General features: G+C 40.6%; 1 protein-coding gene across 5 annotated transcripts in view; it reads left to right on the top strand.

Annotated features, from left to right (window-relative positions):
* FAR2 (fatty acyl-CoA reductase 2) overlaps positions 1 to 18,642 on the top strand; it is a 170,466-nt gene that overhangs the window by 99,391 nt on the left and 52,433 nt on the right. For all 5 annotated transcript variants that reach the window (XR_008712020.1, XM_055572897.1, XM_055572887.1 and 2 more), the window contains exon 2: positions 15,086 to 15,314. Coding sequence is in view for 4 of the 5 variants with exons in the window: in XM_055572897.1 (XP_055428872.1) it covers positions 15,126 to 15,314 (189 nt within the window). In the remaining variant the exon portion in view is untranslated. The remainder of the gene's footprint in view (positions 1 to 15,085; positions 15,315 to 18,642) is intronic.

Consider the following 18,642-nt stretch of genomic DNA (forward strand, 5'->3'; position numbering starts at 1 on the left):
TACAGTCATAAAGACAATATGGTACTGGCTTTTATTTCTTTGTTCAAGTTGCCATCAAACAGTCAGCATAAGAATTTGCCCTAAATGCAGCTTTTATGGATAGTGTCTATCTGATAGCTTGTACTTTGTTGTATAAAACCTGTATTTTTCCTCTCATGTTTTATAGCTACTACCCATGGCTTAGTACAAATATGAAGTATATGATTTTTTCACATCTCTAAGTACATTCTCTTAAAGACAAGTACCTAAAATCTTTGTGATAAAATTCATTGCACATTGTCAGAGAAAAATAGGAGTGCTGTTTGTGACTTATTGTTCTTCTGACATGGGATAAATTCCTATGGAGAGAATTGTAAAAGAGAAAGTGTTAGCTTTACTTCAGAACCTAGTCCTTCATGAAGCCCTAGCTGTGTATTTCCAAATGCATAGGATAATTACCTTTATTCAGATGCTTCCTGTCAATTTATTGGCACAGGTTATGATCAGGAGCTTCAATGAAGAAATAAGGGTTTCCGATTTAGTGTATCATATCAATGTATGTATAATCAACTAACCTTTATATTAACCTTTAAGAAAGATATAATTTACCAGAAGGTTCAAGAGTAGTTGAATTCAGTCACATCGTTAGCACTCTTAGCTGTAGATCTCTTGCTATTTCTACAACATCTGCAGCTCCTTCCTCCACTGAAGCTTCAAACTCCTCATTATCCTTTAGGGTTGGAATCAAATTCTTCCAAACTATTTTTAGTGTTGAGACTTTTACCTCCTCCCATGAATCACCAATGTTTTTGATGGCATCTAGAATGATGAATTCTTTCCAGAGGGTTTTCAACTTATGTTGCCCAGATCCATCAGTGTAATCACTGTCTATGGCAGCTATAACCTTCAGTTCAGTTCACTTCAGTCCCTCAGTCATGTCTGACTCTCTGCAACGCCACAGACTGCAGCACGCCAGGCTTCCCTGTTCATCACCAACTCCCGGAGCTTACTCAAACTCATGTCAGTTGAGTTGGTGATGCCATCCAACCATCTCATCCTCTGTCATCCCCTTCTCCTGCCTTGAATTTTTCCCAGCATCAGGGTCTTTTCCATTGAGTCAGTTCTTCCCATCAGGTGGCCAAAGCTTTGGAGTTTCAGCTTCAGCATCAGTCCTTCCAATGAACACTCAGGACTGATTTCCTTTAAAATTGACTGGTTTGATCTACTTGCAATCCAAGGGACTCTCAAGAGTCTTCTCCAACACCACAGTTCAAAAGCATCAATTCTTCAGTGCCCAGCTTTCTTTATAGTCCAACTCTCACATCCATACCTGACTACTGGAAAAACCATAGCTTTGACTAGACAGACTTTTTTGTCTGCAAAGTAATGTCTCTGCTTTTTAATATGCTATCTAGATTGGTCATAGCTTTTCTTCCAAGGAGCAAGCGTCTTTTCATTTCATGGTTACAGTCACCTTCTGCAGTGATTTTGGAGCCCAAGAAAATATAGAAAATCTATGTCATGTCATCCCCTAAAAGAAATAGTCTTTAATTCTAAGCAAAGCATGAAAAAGTTTGTTGGTTTACTACTCATTTGGTTAGGTTCCTTTTTCCATTGGGTTAATAGATCAACTATTCTTTTATTCATAACCCAACTCAATTTTTACTTCACCAAGAGAAAATAGGAAGCATCAAGATTTACATTTGATTGTGATTCTCTTGGTATGATTTTGGAATCATCACATGCTGACTGATGTTTATTTACCTATAAATAATAGTGATGATATCATGTAATTTTATAATACTTTACCCTTTAGCAAGAATGTTTGCATATTAATTATCCACACTTAACAGGGTATAGCACCACAGTAGGTACAAAATACATCTATTGAATCAATTATGATGAAGTGATGTTTTAAAATTATGTATTTCTCCTTTTTTATTTCTGTTAAAATTACAGGGGTTTTTTTTGTTTGTTTGTTTGTTTGTTTGTTTTGAAGACTTCCTAAGGAGTTAAGAAGAAGCAAACTAGGAAGAATGTGTTTAGGTGATTGCTAAGTTTTGTTTTTTTAAGCCAGCCTGGACCATCCTTCCCCAGTTGGGACAGCTTCCAAATTGGTTTCTCTTGATGATGGAGCATTGCTAATTGAATTAGTGAGGCCTGTGCCCCAACACCCCTGGTGGTTATTAATTCCTCCATCAAGATCTTAAAAGTTCTCCCAGAAAAACTTTACATAACAAGCACACAGTGAAAAGTATCTAAGTTCATTGCTGAATTACATAATGGGATATACTCAGGAAACCAAAGTTATAAAAAAAGAGCTCTCTGATGAAAACTTTTCTTTCACTAAGTCCTTGACAAACAGATATGTGACTTTTATATAGATATTTTTAATAGAGACAGCATATTTAATTTTCCTGGTTTGTACTAAAATAAAATCATACTTTTTTCTGGGGGGAAGGGGGCTTTTTTCTCTTCCTCTTTTACATAGATGGAGAAGGCAATGGCAACCCACTCCAGTACTCTTGCCTAGAAAATCCCATGGACAGAGGAGCCTGGAAGGCTGCAGTCCATGGGGTCGCTGAGGGTCGGACACGACTGAGCGACTTCACTTTCACTTTTCACTTTCATGCGGTGGAGAAGGACATGGCAACCCACTCCAGTGTTCTTGCCTGGAGAATCCCAGGGACGGGGGAGCCTGGTGGGCTGCCATCTATGGGGTCACACAGAGTCGGACATGACTGAAGTGACTTAGCAGTAGCAGTTTACATAGATGGATATCCAAGGAACTAAGAATAGATGACTTCCCTGTTTTACTTAGGAGATCTTACCCAAGTAAGAAACTATTTGATTAGATAAAACATTCCTAGTCCTTCCAGATGTCACTTTTCTCTTTATATTATTTTAAAATATATTGTTATATATTGTGTTTGGTTAGAAATTTACTGATTTCTTTAAAATTGTTTCTAAGCTGTTGAGAAAGCATAGCAATTTGTATATTTCCTCTTGTCATGTAAAAGATATTCCTTGACTCAGAAATTGGAAATCATTGCCTTTCATAGCTATTTCTTTTTGCTCTGGCTTTTGTGCCTCTGTGTGTGTGTGTGAATAGAATGGACTTGGGCAGTGTAACTCATGTAAAGCCATGGGCTCTGTGCTGTGCTGTGCTTAGTCACTCAGTCATATCTACTCTTTGTCATCCCATGGACTAAGTGTAGCCTGCCAGGCACCTCTGTCCATGAGGATTTTCAAGGTATGAATACTGGGGTGGGTTGCCATGCCCTCCTCCAGGAGATCTTCCCAGCCCAGGTCTCCCCCATTGCAGGCAGATTCTTTACCAGCTGAACTACAGGGAAGCCCCCATGAGCTCTGACCAGAATCTAATTAGAGCCCTTTTAACACTATGTTGTCCTTTCACTTATAAGATGAATATTTTGAGGGGATTTAATGTGCAGATAGTGATTATGGTTAACAGTACGGTATTATATATTCAAAAGTTGCTAAGAGAACAGATTTGGAAATGTTCTCACCACAAAAAAGGTAATTATGTGAGGCTAAGGATGGTGTTAGCTAACACAATGAGGTTAATTATTGGATACATTTGTAAGTGTATCAAATCAGAACATTTGTATGCCTTAAATTTACACAGTATTATATTTCAACTGTATCTCAGTAAAGCTGAGAGGAGGTAGGGGAAGAATTATGGATTCCTGAGATTAGAATTTTATGAATCCTGATAAGGTGGAACATACATTTACTTAAGATCCAAATAAATACAAAATCAATTAAGAGACCAGCAGGATGGACTGCAGAAGCCCATGGATGGAAGAGATTGAAATAGGCTATGAGACTTGTAGGTTCGTGACTTATATATGGATTTTTAAGGCTTGAATTCTTGAGACCTCTGTTGGCTATCATAAAAGATCTGTTCATATTTTCACAAATGTATAAAAATCAAGAACGAGTATCCCACCTCTGTGCCGCAAAGATGGAACATTGTGACAGGTATATTTGTTCCATTATAGAGTTTAACTCCAGGATGGAAAAGGTAGATATAGATTATAGTTGTGTGACTTTACACACTTACCCAAAAATGTTCATGTCACTGTCCATGCATGTTTGTGTGTGTTGGTCTGCTCAAGTTGCTGTAAGAAAAGACCATAAACTGGATGTCTTAAAGCACAGACGCAAATTTCTCACGGTTCTGAAGACTAGAAGCCTGTGATTAAGGTGCCAGTAAATCCAGCTTCTGGTGGAGCTCTCTTCTTAGCTTGTAGACAACTGCCGTCTCACTGTGTCCTTATGTGGTCTTTCCTTGTGGCCGTTACAGAAGAAACTGTTCTCTGGTGCCCCCTCCTCTGCTTATTGGGACACTGCTGCTGCTGCTGCTAAGTTGCTTCAGTCGTGTCCGACTCTGTGTGACCCCATAGATGGCAGCCCACTAGGCTCCCCCGTCCCTGGGATTCTCCAGGCAAGAACACTGGAGTGGGTTGCCATTTCCTTCTCCAATGCATGAAAGTGAAAAGTGAAAGTGAAGTCGCTCAGTCATGCCCGACTCTTAGCGACCCCATGGACTGGAGCCCACCAGGCTCCTCCATCCATGGGAATTTCCAGGCAAGAGTACTGGAGTGGGGTGCCACTGCCTTCTCCGATTGGGGCACTAATCCTATCCAATTTGCGCCTCATTCTTGTGATCTCATTTAACTTGAAATACCTCTCAAAGGCCTGGTCTCCAAATACCATGACATTAAAGACAGGGACTTCAACATAGGAATTTGGAGGGGACACAGTTCAGTCCATAACACTGTGTAATGTCAGTTGAGCCACACCTTTAAAAACACTTTAAATACATCTTAAACTAAGGAAGTTTGTTTTGCAAGTTTCTTTGTGTTTCTAGTGCCCACAAAAAAAGAGACTATAAAAATGCCAGCTGCTATTGTTTCCTAAGCACTTTTCGAAAGTATTTATTATTTAATATTTATCATTAAATGCCCTTTTAAATCATGGGGAAAATTACAGACATGAAACAGAAGTCTTTAGCATGAATCCCATCACAGTGTTATACAATCACTGTCATTTATTTCCTTCAATCTTTCAACGGGGATTTGTGATAAACATGGTGTCTTTACAAGTTCTTGTTCTCCTTTGTTTTCATTGAATATTATTTTACAAGTGAATTTCCTTAATTCAGCATACTTATTGAAAGAATTTCAGTGTTTAATTTTGATGAAGCAGACCAACTTTCATTTACTGAGTTTTACAAGATTTTTTTTCAATGGACTAGCCCATATTACTGTGCAGATTGCCAACTAAAACCCCACTTGCCTACATGAGATCTCTCCTATTAAACAACATACTTTGAATCCTCAAAAAAAGGCAACAGAACTACCAGTAGATGAGACCAATTTGATTGTTCATAGAATTACTACTATTCAGCAACCAATACTAAAGAGCTTTATGTTTCTCAGTCAATCTCAGGCTGGTCTGATTGTCATTCTTTCTTAAATGTTCCCAGATAGGTCTAGATGAATGAAGTTGAGAGGCTCAATCTGTGTGAAAGGTGGGATTAATAGTCTAATTTATAGCACAGAGAGGCTGCCCAGGCGGTGCTGGTGGTAAAGAACACACTTACCAATGCAAGGTAGGAGATGCAGATTCGACTGCTAGGTGGAGAAGATGCCCGGAAGAAGGGCACAGGAACCCACTCCAGGATTCTTGCCTGGGAAATTGCATGGACAGAGGAGCCTAGCGGGCTGTGGTCCATAGGTCACAAAGAGCTGGACGTGACTGAGGCGACTTAGCGCACATGCACACAGCACAGAGATTGAAAGGAATTTGGTTAAATAAAAAGTAGAGGATCTTTATCTGGAGTAACCTTCCTTTATCTTTATTATGAATTCAGTCAAGATTAACCACATGTGTAATTTGCTTGGGTAAATGTAATTGTGAATGATTCAATATAGATAAAATAGAATGTAAAAGTGGATTATATTTCTACTTTGCTTCACAAATAGAAATTTAAACTTTGAATTTTGACTCTTTAATAGGATGGACAGAATATTATAAACTGAGAAATTTTAAAAGTACTACTAAGCAGTGGCTCTCTGAAAGAGGAGGCAGGTTTTCCCCCATGAGCACAGTTAGCAAAGTCTAGAGACATTTCGGAGAAGGCAATGGCACCCTACTCCAGTACTCTTGCCTGGAAAATCCCATGGGCGGAGGAGCCTGGAAGGCTGCAGTCCATGGGGTTGCTGAGGGTTGGGCACGACTGAGTGACTTCACTTTCACTTTTCACTTTCATGCATTGGAGCAGGAAATGGCAACCCACTCCAGTGTTCTTGCCTGGAGAATCCCAGGGACGGGGAAGCCTGGTGGGCTGCCGTCTATGGGGTCACACAGAGTTGGACACGACTGAAGTGACTTAGCAGTAGCAGCAGAGACATTTTGGGGTTCCCTGCTGGCTCAGTCAGTGAAGAATCTGCCTGCAATGCAGGAGACTCGGGTTTAATCCCTGAGTCAGGAAGATCCCCTGGAGAAGGGCATGGCAATCCACTCCAGTATTCTTGCCAGAAAAAATCACATGGACAGAGAAATCTGATGGGCTACAGACCATAGGGTCGCAAACAGTTAGATATAACTGAAGTGATTGAGCACGCATGCAGAGACATGTCACTCTCACATCTGGGTGGGGACAGAAGGAGGTTACGACCCTCTAGTGAGTAGAGGCCAGGGTGCTGGTAAACACTCCATATTGTCCTGGAGAGCCCACACAACAAATATTTATCCCTCCCAAAATGTTAATACTGCAAAAAACAAAAAACCTTGACAAAGTATGATTCCTGAGAGGCAAAACTCCTGTTTCTTTTAAAAAATTTTTTCCTTTCAAGGGCTACCAAGAAATATGGATTGTCTACCTTAAATGCTTTTTTGAATCTTAAGTTTTTTATTTTCCAGAGGAACCACCCAAAGAATAATTAAAGTTCCCATATGCTTAAACCTGCAAAAAATGTTTAACTTGGCACAACTGTTTGTGATTCAATATTTTAACACCCATTCTCTAGAAATGAGAACAGCCTCACTTCTAGAAAACAAAAGGAGAGTGACAACTATGGAATCTTGCTCATTACCATGGAGAGCTGGTGATCTTAAGGAGAAAAAATGCTCCAGAAGATAGGAAGGAAGCATCTAAGCTGCATAAGGCCTTTTCACTGTTAGTCCCAGTGCCTGGACAGTGCCTGGCACATGCAGACAATCATTAAAAATGCATTAGCTGACTCTCACGTCAGCCTTGTCAGCCTATTTGTCATTCAGCCTTGCATTATACAGGCTGGTTCAGATATTGTCAAAGTAGTTTATGCTTCTCACACACTATGTTATAAGCATGAGAAATAGGAAAGTGGCCTTTGTTCTCTGCATTAGTAATCTGAGACTGTAGGAAAGGTAAGCCATGTTCTAAACATGTTCTTCCTTCTCGAGTTATATATCCTCCATTTCTGAGTGTAAAATTATTTTAATTTTTGAAACAATTTAATTATTTTTTAAATTATATGTATGGGGATATAAGATGTTATCGGAGGAAGCTGAAAGAAGGGTACGCAGACCTCTCTGCACTCTATTTTTTAAAGTATGTGTTTTTTAAGTATTTACTTATTTACTTGGCTGTGCTGGGTCTTAGTTGCAGCACGTGGGATCTTTCGTTGTGTCATGTGAACTCTTTCTTGCAGTGTATGGGATCTAGTTCCCTAACCAGGGATTGAACCTGGGGGCACCTGATTGAGAGCATGAGTCTTAGCCCCTGAACCACCAGGGAAGTTCTGAAACAATTTAATTATTTTAATAAATTATATTGCACTTAGTCATTCAGTCATGTCCAACTCTTTGCAACCCCCTGGACTGTAGCCCACCAGGCTCCTCTGTCCATGGGGATTCTCCAGGCAAGAATACTACAGTGGATTGCCATGCCCTCCTCCAGGGGATCGTCCCAACCCAGTGATCAAACCCAGGTCTCCCGCATTGCAGGTGGATCTTTACTGTATGAGCCACCAGGGAAGTCCAAATGAATTATATCAAGAATTAGCAATTCCTGGACCTTGCAGATCTATGACATGTAAAATGGGGCTTCCAGGGCCAAATTTTATATGGTAGTTTCTGGGTTCAATAACCAAGCTAATAGCTTGAGAGCAGAAGCAAAGGTTTAAAGAACAACTCTGATGCAGCTTTGATTTGACGTTTTTCAGAATCACTTGCTTTAATTAGAGTCTTGACCACAACTCCCCTACCACCTGCTTTTGCCAACTGGGTACTGAGTGCCAGGAGATACTGGCTTATGTTTTGTTTTCCTCTCAGAGCACTCATTATACTGTGCTATGGTTTTTGTTGTGTTTGAGAAATACTTGGACTGTGGGCAGAGCAGGCACATTCCATTCTTTGGGGACACATTAAGTTTTCCATTGTCACACAAGAAATAGGTTCATTAGAGATATGCAATCAGCTCTCTAAAGTGTTTCCTCACACATTGCAAACTTGTCTGGGACCAAAAATCTTAACAGTATCTTTGCATTTCTAGAAAATATGACTCCACTAAAGCACACATTATTACAAAACAACACATAACATCTTCAGAACTAAATTCAGTTTCCCATCTATATTTTCCTGCCAACCATGCTCATGCCTAATAACGTAAACACTTTTATATGTAAAGGAGTTGGAAAGATTTATCATTAAGTAGAGTTTCATTTGGGGAAAGCACTTTATTTGGCTTGATGATTGAGTATAAATCATCTCCTCATATTTCCAAAAGAAGGCATATAAAATACATGTCAAAAGGAAAAGACAGGAACCATTAAGATGAAAAATGTGGAAGCAGTGACAATACGAATAGACAATACTAGAGGTGAGTTGTACTTTTTAAGTGTTTTACATGTATTCATTCACATAATTCTTACCACAACACTAGTAACTGGATACTTTATCCCCATTTTACTGATGAACAGACTGCAGCACTGAGAGATTAATAATTTGCCTAAGATGACGAGATGACACACCTCGTAAGTGGTAGACCTGGGATTTGATTTTAGACAGTCTTGCTTAGAATCTGAATGCTGAACTAGAATATGTACTGCCTTCCAAACTTGATGACATCACTGTTCTGAGCTTCAAGGCAGGCAAGGCAAGAATATTCAATACTTTCCCCACATGCTACATTCTTGAGAAAATAATTGGATAGACTGTAATATGAGTAACCTTATGTAACACGACAAAAAGTATCTTTCATTGCTCTTTTGCACAAGGTCCAAATGTGTTCTTCAAAATATTATTCTCATATAAACCTTTAATAAACAGAATTTAAATAACTCAGTGGATAAAGCTAATATTTGAAATCCGCAATGGTCCCTAAGTGAATGACTTCGATGATTGTGATTTTTGTCATTGATCCTTATTATATTTATGTTTGTAACAGTCTGTAATTAACTTGTCAGTGTATTTATCAATCAGTATATCACTGGCCTCCTCTGCTTGAGTGACAGCAAGGATTTATTTGCTTTATCCAACAGTTTATCTTAAGAACTTAGAGTCTGGCATAGCAGGTGCACAGAATTATTTGTTGAGTAAATCCATCAATCAATGAATCCTCCAAAGGCAAGAGTTCTGCCCAAGAACATAGACTCAAGATGCTCAAAAGTATAAATTACAACTATAATTTATATCATCAGTTCAGTTCAGTCGCTCACTCATGTCCGACTCTATGCAACCCCATGAATTGCAGCACGCCAGGCCTCCCTGTCCATCACCAACTCCCAGAGTTCACTCAGACTCTTGTCCATCGAGTCAGTGATGCCATCCAGCCATCTCATCCTCTGTCGTCCCCTTCTCCTCCTGCCCCCAATCCCTCTCAGCATCACAATCTTTTCCAATGAGTCAACTCTTTGCATGGGGCGGCCAAAGTACTGGAGTTTCAGCTTTAGCATCATTCCTTCCAAAGAACACCCAGGACCCATCTCCTTTAGAATGGACTGGTTGGATCTCTTTGCAGTCCAAGGTACTCTCAAGAGTCTTCTCCAACACCACAGTTCAAAAGCAGCAATTCTTCGGTGTTCTGCCTTCTTCACAGTCCAACTCTCACATCCATACATGACCACAGGAAAAACCATAGCCTTGACTAGACAGACCTTTGTTGGCAAAGTAATGTCTCTGCTTTTGAATATGCTAACTAGGTTGGTCATAACTTTCCTTCCAAGGAGTAAGCGTCTTTTAATTTCATGGCTGCAGTCACCATCTGCAGTGATTTTGGAGCCCCCAAAAATAAAGTCTGACACTGTTTCCACTGTTTCCCCATCTATTTCCCATGCAGTGATGGGATCTGATGCAATGATCTTCGTTTTCTGAATGTTGAGCTTTAAGCCAACTTTTTCACTCTCCTCTTTCACTTTCATCAAGAGGCTCTTTAGTTCCTCTTCACTTTCTGCCATAAGAGTGGTATCATCTGCATATCTGAGGTTATTGATATTTCTCCCGGCAATCTTGATTCCAGCTTGTGTTTCTTCCAGTCCAGCGTTTCTCATGATGTACTCTGCATATAAGTTAAATAAGCAGGGTGATAATATACAGCCTTGACATACTCCTTTTCCTATTTGGAACCAGTCTGTTGTTCTGTGTCCAGTTCTAACTGTTGCTTCCTGACCTGCATACAGATTTCTCAAGAGGCAGGTCAGGTGGTCTGGTATTCTGATCTCTTTCAGAATTTCCCACAGTTTATTGTGATCCACACAGTCAAAGGCTTTGGCATAGTCAATAAAGCAGAAATAGATGTTTTTCTGGAACTCTCTTGCTTTTTCCATGATCCAGCGGATGTTGGCAATTTGATCTCTGGTTCTTCTGCCTTTTCTAAAACCAGCTTGAACATCAGGAAGTTCACGGTTCACATATTGCTGAAGCCTGGCTTGGAGAATTTTGAACATTACTTTACTAGCATGTGAGATGAGTGCAATTGTGTGGTAGTTTGAGCACTCTTTGGCATTGCCTTTCTTTGGGATCGGAATGAAAACCGACCTTTTCCAGTCCTGTGGCCACTGCTGAGTTTTCCAAATGTGATGGCATATTGAGTGCAGCACTTTCACAGCATCATCTTTCAGGATTTGAAATAGCTCAACTGGAATTCCATCACCTCCACTAGCTTTGTTCATAGTGATGCTTCCTAAGGCCCACTTGACTTCACATTCCAGGATGTCTGGCTCTAGATCAATGATCACACCATCATGATTATCTGGGTCATGAAGATCTTTTTTGTTCAGTTCTTCTGTGTATTCTTGCCACCTCTTCTTGATATCTTCTGCTTCTGTTAGGTCCATACCATTTCTCTCCTTTATCCAGCCCATCTTTGTATGAAATGTTCCCTTGGTATCTCTAATTTTCTTGAAGAGATCTCTAGTCTTTCCCATTCTGTTGGTTTCCTCTATTTCTTTGCACTGATCGCTAAGGAAGGCTTTCTTATCTCTTCTTGCTATTCTTCAGAACTCTGCATTCAGATGCTTATATCTTTCCTTTTCTCCTTTGCTTTTCGCTTCTCTTCTTTTCACAGGTCTTTGTAAGGCCTCTCCAGACAGCCATTTTGCTTTTTTGCATTTCTTTTCCATGGGGATGGTCTTGATCCCTGTCTCCTGTACAATGTCACGAACCTCAGTCCATAGTTCATCAGGCACTCCATCTATCAGATCTAGGCCCTTAAATCTATTTCTCACTTCCACTGTATAATCATAAGGGATTTGATTTAGGTCACACCTGAATGGTCTAGTGGTTTCCCTACTTTCTTCAATTTAAGTCTGAATTTGGTAATAAGGAGTTCATGATCTGAGCCACAGTCAGCTCCTGGTCTTGTTTTTGTTGACTGTATAGAGCTTCTCCATCTTTGGCTGCAAAGAATATAATCAATCTGATTTCAGTGTTGACCATCTGGTGATGTCCATGTGTAGAGTATTCTCTTGTGTTGTTGGAAGAGGGTGTGTGCTATGACCAGTGCATTTTCTTGGCAAAACTCTATTAGTCTTTGTCCTGCTTCATTCCGTATTCCAAGGCCAAATTTGCCTGTTACTCCAGGTGTTTCTTGACTTCCTACTTTTGCATTCCAGTCCCCTATAATGAAAAGGACATCTGTTTTGGGTGTTAGTTCTAAGAGGTCTTGTAGGTCTTCACAGAACCGTTCAACTTCAGCTTCTTCAGCATTACTGGTTGGGGCATAGACTTGGATTGCTGTGATATTGAATGCTTTGCCTTGGAAACGAACAGAGATCATTCTGTCATTTTTGAGATTGCATCCAAGTACTGCATTTTGGACTCTTTTGTTGACCATGATGGCCACTCCATTTCTTCTGAGGGATTCCTGCCCACAGTAGTAGATACAATGGTCATCTGAGTTAAATTCACCCATTCCAGTCCATTTGAGTTCGCTGATTCTTAGAATGTCGACATTCACTCTTGCCATCTCTTGTTTCACCACTTCCAATTTGCTTTGATTCCTGGACCTGACATTCCAGGTTCCTATGCAATATTGCTCTTTACAGCATCGGACCTTGCTTCTATCACCAGTCACATCCACAGCTGGGTATTGTTTTTGCTTTTATACCATATTGGACCATGATTTATACCAATTTGGACCATAAAGAAGGCTGAGCACCAAAGATTTGATGTTTTCAAATTGTGGTGCTTGAGAAGACTCTTGAGAATCCCGTAAACAGCAAAAAGATCAAACCAGTCAATTCTCAAGGAAATCATCCCTGAATATTCACTGGAAGGACTAATGCTGAAGCTGAAGCTCCAATACTTTGGCCACCTGATGTGAAGAGCCAATTCATTGGAAAAGACCTTTATGCTGGGAAAAATTGAAAGCATGAGGAGAAGGGAGTGACAGAGGATGAGATGGTTGGATGTTATCACCAACTCATGGACCTGAGTTTAAGCAAACTCCTAGGGGGAAGGACAGGGAATCCTAGCATACTGCAGTTCATGGAATTGCAAAGTCAGACATGACTTAGTGACTGAACAACAGCATGACAAGTCATTATTTGTTAAGAAGTCAATGGAGTTAACTTGGCTAGAGCTAAAGAGGCAGGGTGTTGACTTTTTCACTTGTTTTTTGTTCTTCTTTACAAGCCCTGATATCCAGGCCAGTCCCTGGAGTTGTGTTCTATCAGATACACACAAATGGCCAAGAATTGGCTGCAGGCAGCACAGTCAAGGACAGAAAGGAAGGTCTGCTCCCACACTATGGCCTTGCTTCCTTCAAAACTCCACTGCTTCCAATCAACAATCTTGAGGCCAGGCTTAAAGACCAAACACTTCTGGTTGCACTTCTATAATGTAGAGTGCTTTTTCTCAGAAGTCACAGCATCCAAGTGGTGCATCTGGCATCCCACCACCAGACTTGCTCCTGGAAATGATTTTCTCTAAATAAATGAACAACAGATTGGTTCCAAATAGGAAAAGGAGTACGTCAAGGTTGTATATTGTCACCTTGCTTATTTAACTTATATGCAGAGTACATCATGAGAAATGCTGGGCTGGAAGAAGCACAAGCTAGAATCAAGATTGCTGGGAGAAACATCAATAACCTCAGATATGCAGATGACACCACCCTTATGGCAGAAAGTGAAGAGGAACTAAAAAGCTTGTTGATGAAAGTGAAAGAAGACAGTGGAAAGAGTGTCAGATTTCATTTTGGGGGGCTTCAAGGTCACTGCAGATGGTGACTGCAGCCATGAAATTAACAAACACTTACTCCTTGGAAGGAAAGTTATGACCAATCTAGATAGCATATTCAAAAGCAGAGACATTACTTTGCCAACAAGGTCTGTCTAGTCAAGGCTATGGTTTTTTCAGTGGTCATGTATGGATATAAGAGTTGGACTGTGAAGAAAGCTGAGTGCCGAAGGATTGATGCTTCTGAAGTGTGGTATTGGAGAAGACTCTTGAGAGTCCCTTGACTGCAAGGAGATCCAACCAGTCCATTCTAAAGGAGATCAGTCCTGGGTGTTCTTTGGAAAGACTGATGCTAAAGCTGAAAATCAAATACTTTGGCCACCTCATGCAAAGAGTTGACTCGTTGGAAATGACTCTGATGCTGGGAGGGATTGGGGGCAGGAGGAGAAGGGGATGACAGAGGATGAGATGGCATCACCGACTTGATGGACATGAGTTTGAGTAAACTCCGGGAGTTGGTGGTGGACAGGGAGGCCTGGCGTGCTGCAATTCATGGTGTCGCAAAGAGTCAGACACAACTGAGCGACTGAACTGAACTGAACTGAAATACAACTACAACTGAGGGGCTTCCTTGGCGTCCAGTGGTTAAGACTTCACCTTCCGATGCAGGGAGTTTAATCCCTAGTCCCGGAGATAGGATCCCACATGCTTCACAGCCAAAAACCAAAATGTAAAATAGAATGATACTGTAATAAATTCAATAAAGTCTTTTAAAATGGTCCACATAAAAAAAATTTTGTTTAAATAAAATAAAACTGCAACCGAATTTAAAAATTACATCATAAGTTTTAAAATTTGATAACTCTTCTCATCTTTGGTGTTGCAGGTTTGGGGCTACTCCTAACCTTATGAATTACATTCTCCTACACTGAATTCCTTGTTTTATTCCTCCATACAGCATCCTACACCACACCTTGGACCTTTGCTTTTGATCCTTCCTTGGTCTGGAATGCCCTTACCCCAGTCCTTATCTCTTTTCAAGTTTGATCACTGGTTTCACCTTCTATAGGTGAAATTTACAGATCCTGCTATGTACCCTTTCTTTGTGCTTTCTTTGGTTTTAGAATTACCATATAATATTTAATAGTTTCTAGGAATCTGTCTCCTCCATTAGGCTACAGGCAATTCCTTGAGAGCAGAAACCACGTCTTACTCATTTCTTGCCCACAGTTGCTGGCATGATGTCAGGCAGAGATTAATCTCAATAAATATTGATTGAAATGAATTGGGTTGCTATCACTCCATCTGACCTTTTCCTGTCTTCAAAACTCCTGGAAATGCCAGCAACATTTTAAATGACTGCATTTTAGCACTTCTGAGAATGTAATCTTTTGTTATTTCTCTTTCTTTTCAGGAACCTCTTTCTGAAGCTATAGAAGACAAAGGGAAGAATCATGTCCATGATTGCAGCTTTCTATGGTGGCAAGTCCATTCTCATTACTGGGGCCACAGGCTTTATGGGCAAAGTGTTGATGGAGAAGCTATTTCGCACCAGCCCAGACCTGAAAGTCGTTTACATCCTGGTGAGGCCCAAGCAGGGCCAGACCCTGCAGCAGAGGGTTTTCCAGATCCTAGACAGTAAGGTACGCCTTATGGGAAGAGTCTTGGGGGACGGTGACTCACTGCAGTGTTCCCGTATAGCCCCAGCTGCAGAGGGACCCAGAATATCTGGGCGGATAGGGGAGAGGAGACAAAACGAGAGCAACCAACAGCTCATGGAAATCTATGGTAGAATGCAAGAAACATCTTTCATTTCTGGAAGGTGTTTAACTGGAAAAAGAACCTTGAAAAGCTTTTTCACTTCACTTTGAAAGAGCCATTGCGCCCTTTCCCTAATTTGCTGTGTGTTGAAACCAGGTCTTGATTGGATTAGAATATGCGGTGGGATAAAGGAGAAAATGAGGTCAAATTTGAGATTCCTCAGGGGAAGGGGGCTTTGATGGAAAATATACTGTAACTGAATAAACCTGAAGAAAAAAAAAAAGAAATCTGTGGTGTTTTCCCTTAAGAGGGGAAAGAATGCTTAGACCCTGTCCAGGGCAAATGAGCAGATAATCTAAATATATTCTGCAAATTACCAAGTAAGAATCAAAATGCCAAAACTCTCCAAGTGGACTAAGTTCAGTTCAGTTCAGTCGCTCAGTCATGTCCGACTCTTTGCGACCCCATGGACTGCAGCATGCCAGGCCTCCCTGTCCATCACCAACTCCCGGAGTTTATTCAAATTCATGTCCATTGAGTTGGTGATGCCATCCAACCATTTCGTCCTCTGTCATCCCCTTCTCCTCCCACCTTCAATCTTTCTCAGCATCAGGGTATTTTCCAATGAGCCAGTTCTTTGCATCAGGTGGCCAAAGTATTGGAGTTTCAGCTTCAGTATCAGTCCTTCCAATGAATATTCAGGACTGATTTCCTTTAGGATGGACTGGTTGGATCTCCTTGCAGCCCAAGGGACTCTCAAGAGTCTTCTCCAACACCACAGTTCAAAGCATCAATTCTTTGGCGCTCAGCTTTCTTTATAGTCCAACTCTTACATCCATACTTGACCACTGGAAAAACCATAGCTTTGACTAGATGGACCTTTGTTGGCAAAATAATGTCTCTGCTCTTCAATATGCTGTCTAGGTTGGTCATAACTTTTCTTCCAAGGAGTAAGTGAGTGGACTCGCCAGGCTTCAAATCTTTCACAAGTTCATCCAAACTCTTCCTTGATTTTCTTCTAAATTGAGGGTAGCTTTCCTCGAAATTTTTGGAGAGTCATTTACATATTATATCTTATCATATTATTAATATAAACAGATATGATTACTAAGTAGCCATGCAGTAATACCTTCAGTTGTCTAAATGCTGCAAGTTGTATACTTTATCTATGATAACTTGACATTTCTCCTACCCCACTTCTGTTATCCTGTAAATTCCTTTAAGGGAAAAACATGCAAATGAAATACATGTGTGAATGAGCATTTGAGTCTCAAACTCTCTCTGCTGCTGCTAAGTCGCTTCAGTTGTGTCTGATTCTGTGCAACCCCAAAGACGGCAGCCCACCAGGCTCCCCCGTCCCTGGGATTCTCCAGGCAAGAACACTAGAGTGGGTTGCCATTTCCTTCTCCAATGCATGAAAATGAAAAGTGAAAGTGAAGTCGCTCAGTCGTATCCAACTCTTAGCGACCCCATGGACTGCAGCCCTCCTGGGTCCTCCATCCATGGGATTTTCCAGGCAAGAGTACTGGAGTGGGGTGTCATTGCCTTGTCCCAAACTTTCTCACTCCATTCCAAAATTATGACTATATCACCTCATGTCTTAATTTATGTATTTGAAAGTTTTGGTATGAAACACTTTATCAATTTGTTGTCAGTTTATACCTCTTACCCTTCAGCTTGCAATGTTTAGAAACAATGACCTCGTAGGGTTGCCATAGGAGTTAAATATATGTGTCTAGAATGTACAAGATTAGCAAAAGGAAGATTTAAATAAGAATTTTTTACAAAATCTTCTTTCCAGTGTTTAGGCCTGCTGACATCTAACAGAGATGTCTATCTGATAGCACAGCACATTATAGACACCCAGTAAGCTTGATGATTATATTTTATCTGCTGGTACCAGCATGAGATTTTGTATAAACCATCATCAAGAGAAGCACAAAAGTGTCTCCTGTATCTCATGGCCTAACTCGGCTTTGGGACAAGTAATAATAGCTGACACTTACTGGATACTTAGTACGTGGCAGACATTACTCAATGGCTTTTTCATGACTTGCATGCTCAGTCACTTTAGTCGTGTCTGACTAAATGTCTTGCCACCCCATGGACTATAGCCCGCCATGCTCCTCAGTCCATAGGAGTCTCCAGGCAAGAATACTGGAGTGGGTGGCCATACCCTCCTCCATGAGATCTTCCGCACCCAGAGATCCAACCCATGTCTCTTGTTTCCTTCATTGGCTGGCAGATTCTTTACCACTAGCACCTCCTGAGAAGCCCCTTTCATGTCTTATCTCATTGATTTTTCAACAATGCTGTGAAGTTAGAATTATTAATATCCAAATTTGATAGATGAGATAAGTGAGACCAGAAGTATTAAATTACCAAAGATCTGTGCTTAGTCACTCACTTGTGTCCAATTCTTTATGACTTCCAACCCAGGGATTGAACCCAGTTCCCTGCATTGCAGGCAGATTCTTTACCATCTGTGCCATCAGAGAAGCCCACCAAAAGTCACACAGTTAATAAATAAGCTCACCAAAGGTCACCCAGTTAGTAAATAAGAGAGGTAGACTTTAGAGACCCTACCCCCGTCTGGCTCCAGGGCAAGTACGCCTGTGTTGTAACTAATGGTCCTTAATAATAATAATAATAATAATAATAATAATAAAAGGCTGATGTGGCATTAAACCAAAATCTAGAAGAAACTCACAGATCTCTCTCTTCTTATACAGCTTTGCTCAGCTATACATCCCTGATGGACTTTGTTTTCATCACACATTTAGCTTTGTAGTCAGCTTATGAATTTCTAGATAAATATTGTGGCAGAGAATCTTGTGGTCAGCCCAGTCTCCACCTCCTGTTATATTCAATGTGCTGTGTTTGATAACTCTGAAACATTACTTTTGTTATGGAACTCTTGATTATACTATTAATAACATTTGTGAAACTGACTTGCACACCTTTAACCCTGTTCTCACTATTGGGCTATTTATAACTGTCAGCTGTTAATTTTTATAAAGAGTGGCTCTCAGACTGTGGTCTCCCAACCAGCAGCATCAATATCACCTGGGAGCTATCTGTTGCTATCTGATGGTGTTTAAGAGCATTGGGCTTCAGAAGCAGATTGATCTGGGTTTGAATCTCCGCACTACTGATTATAAGCCTTGGGACAGTGTGCAAGATATACACTTTACTGAGCCTTAGTTTCCT

Source organism: Bubalus kerabau, chromosome 1, assembly GCF_029407905.1.
Source record: "Bubalus kerabau isolate K-KA32 ecotype Philippines breed swamp buffalo chromosome 1, PCC_UOA_SB_1v2, whole genome shotgun sequence".
In the NCBI taxonomy this organism is placed as follows: domain Eukaryota; kingdom Metazoa; phylum Chordata; class Mammalia; order Artiodactyla; family Bovidae; genus Bubalus; species Bubalus kerabau.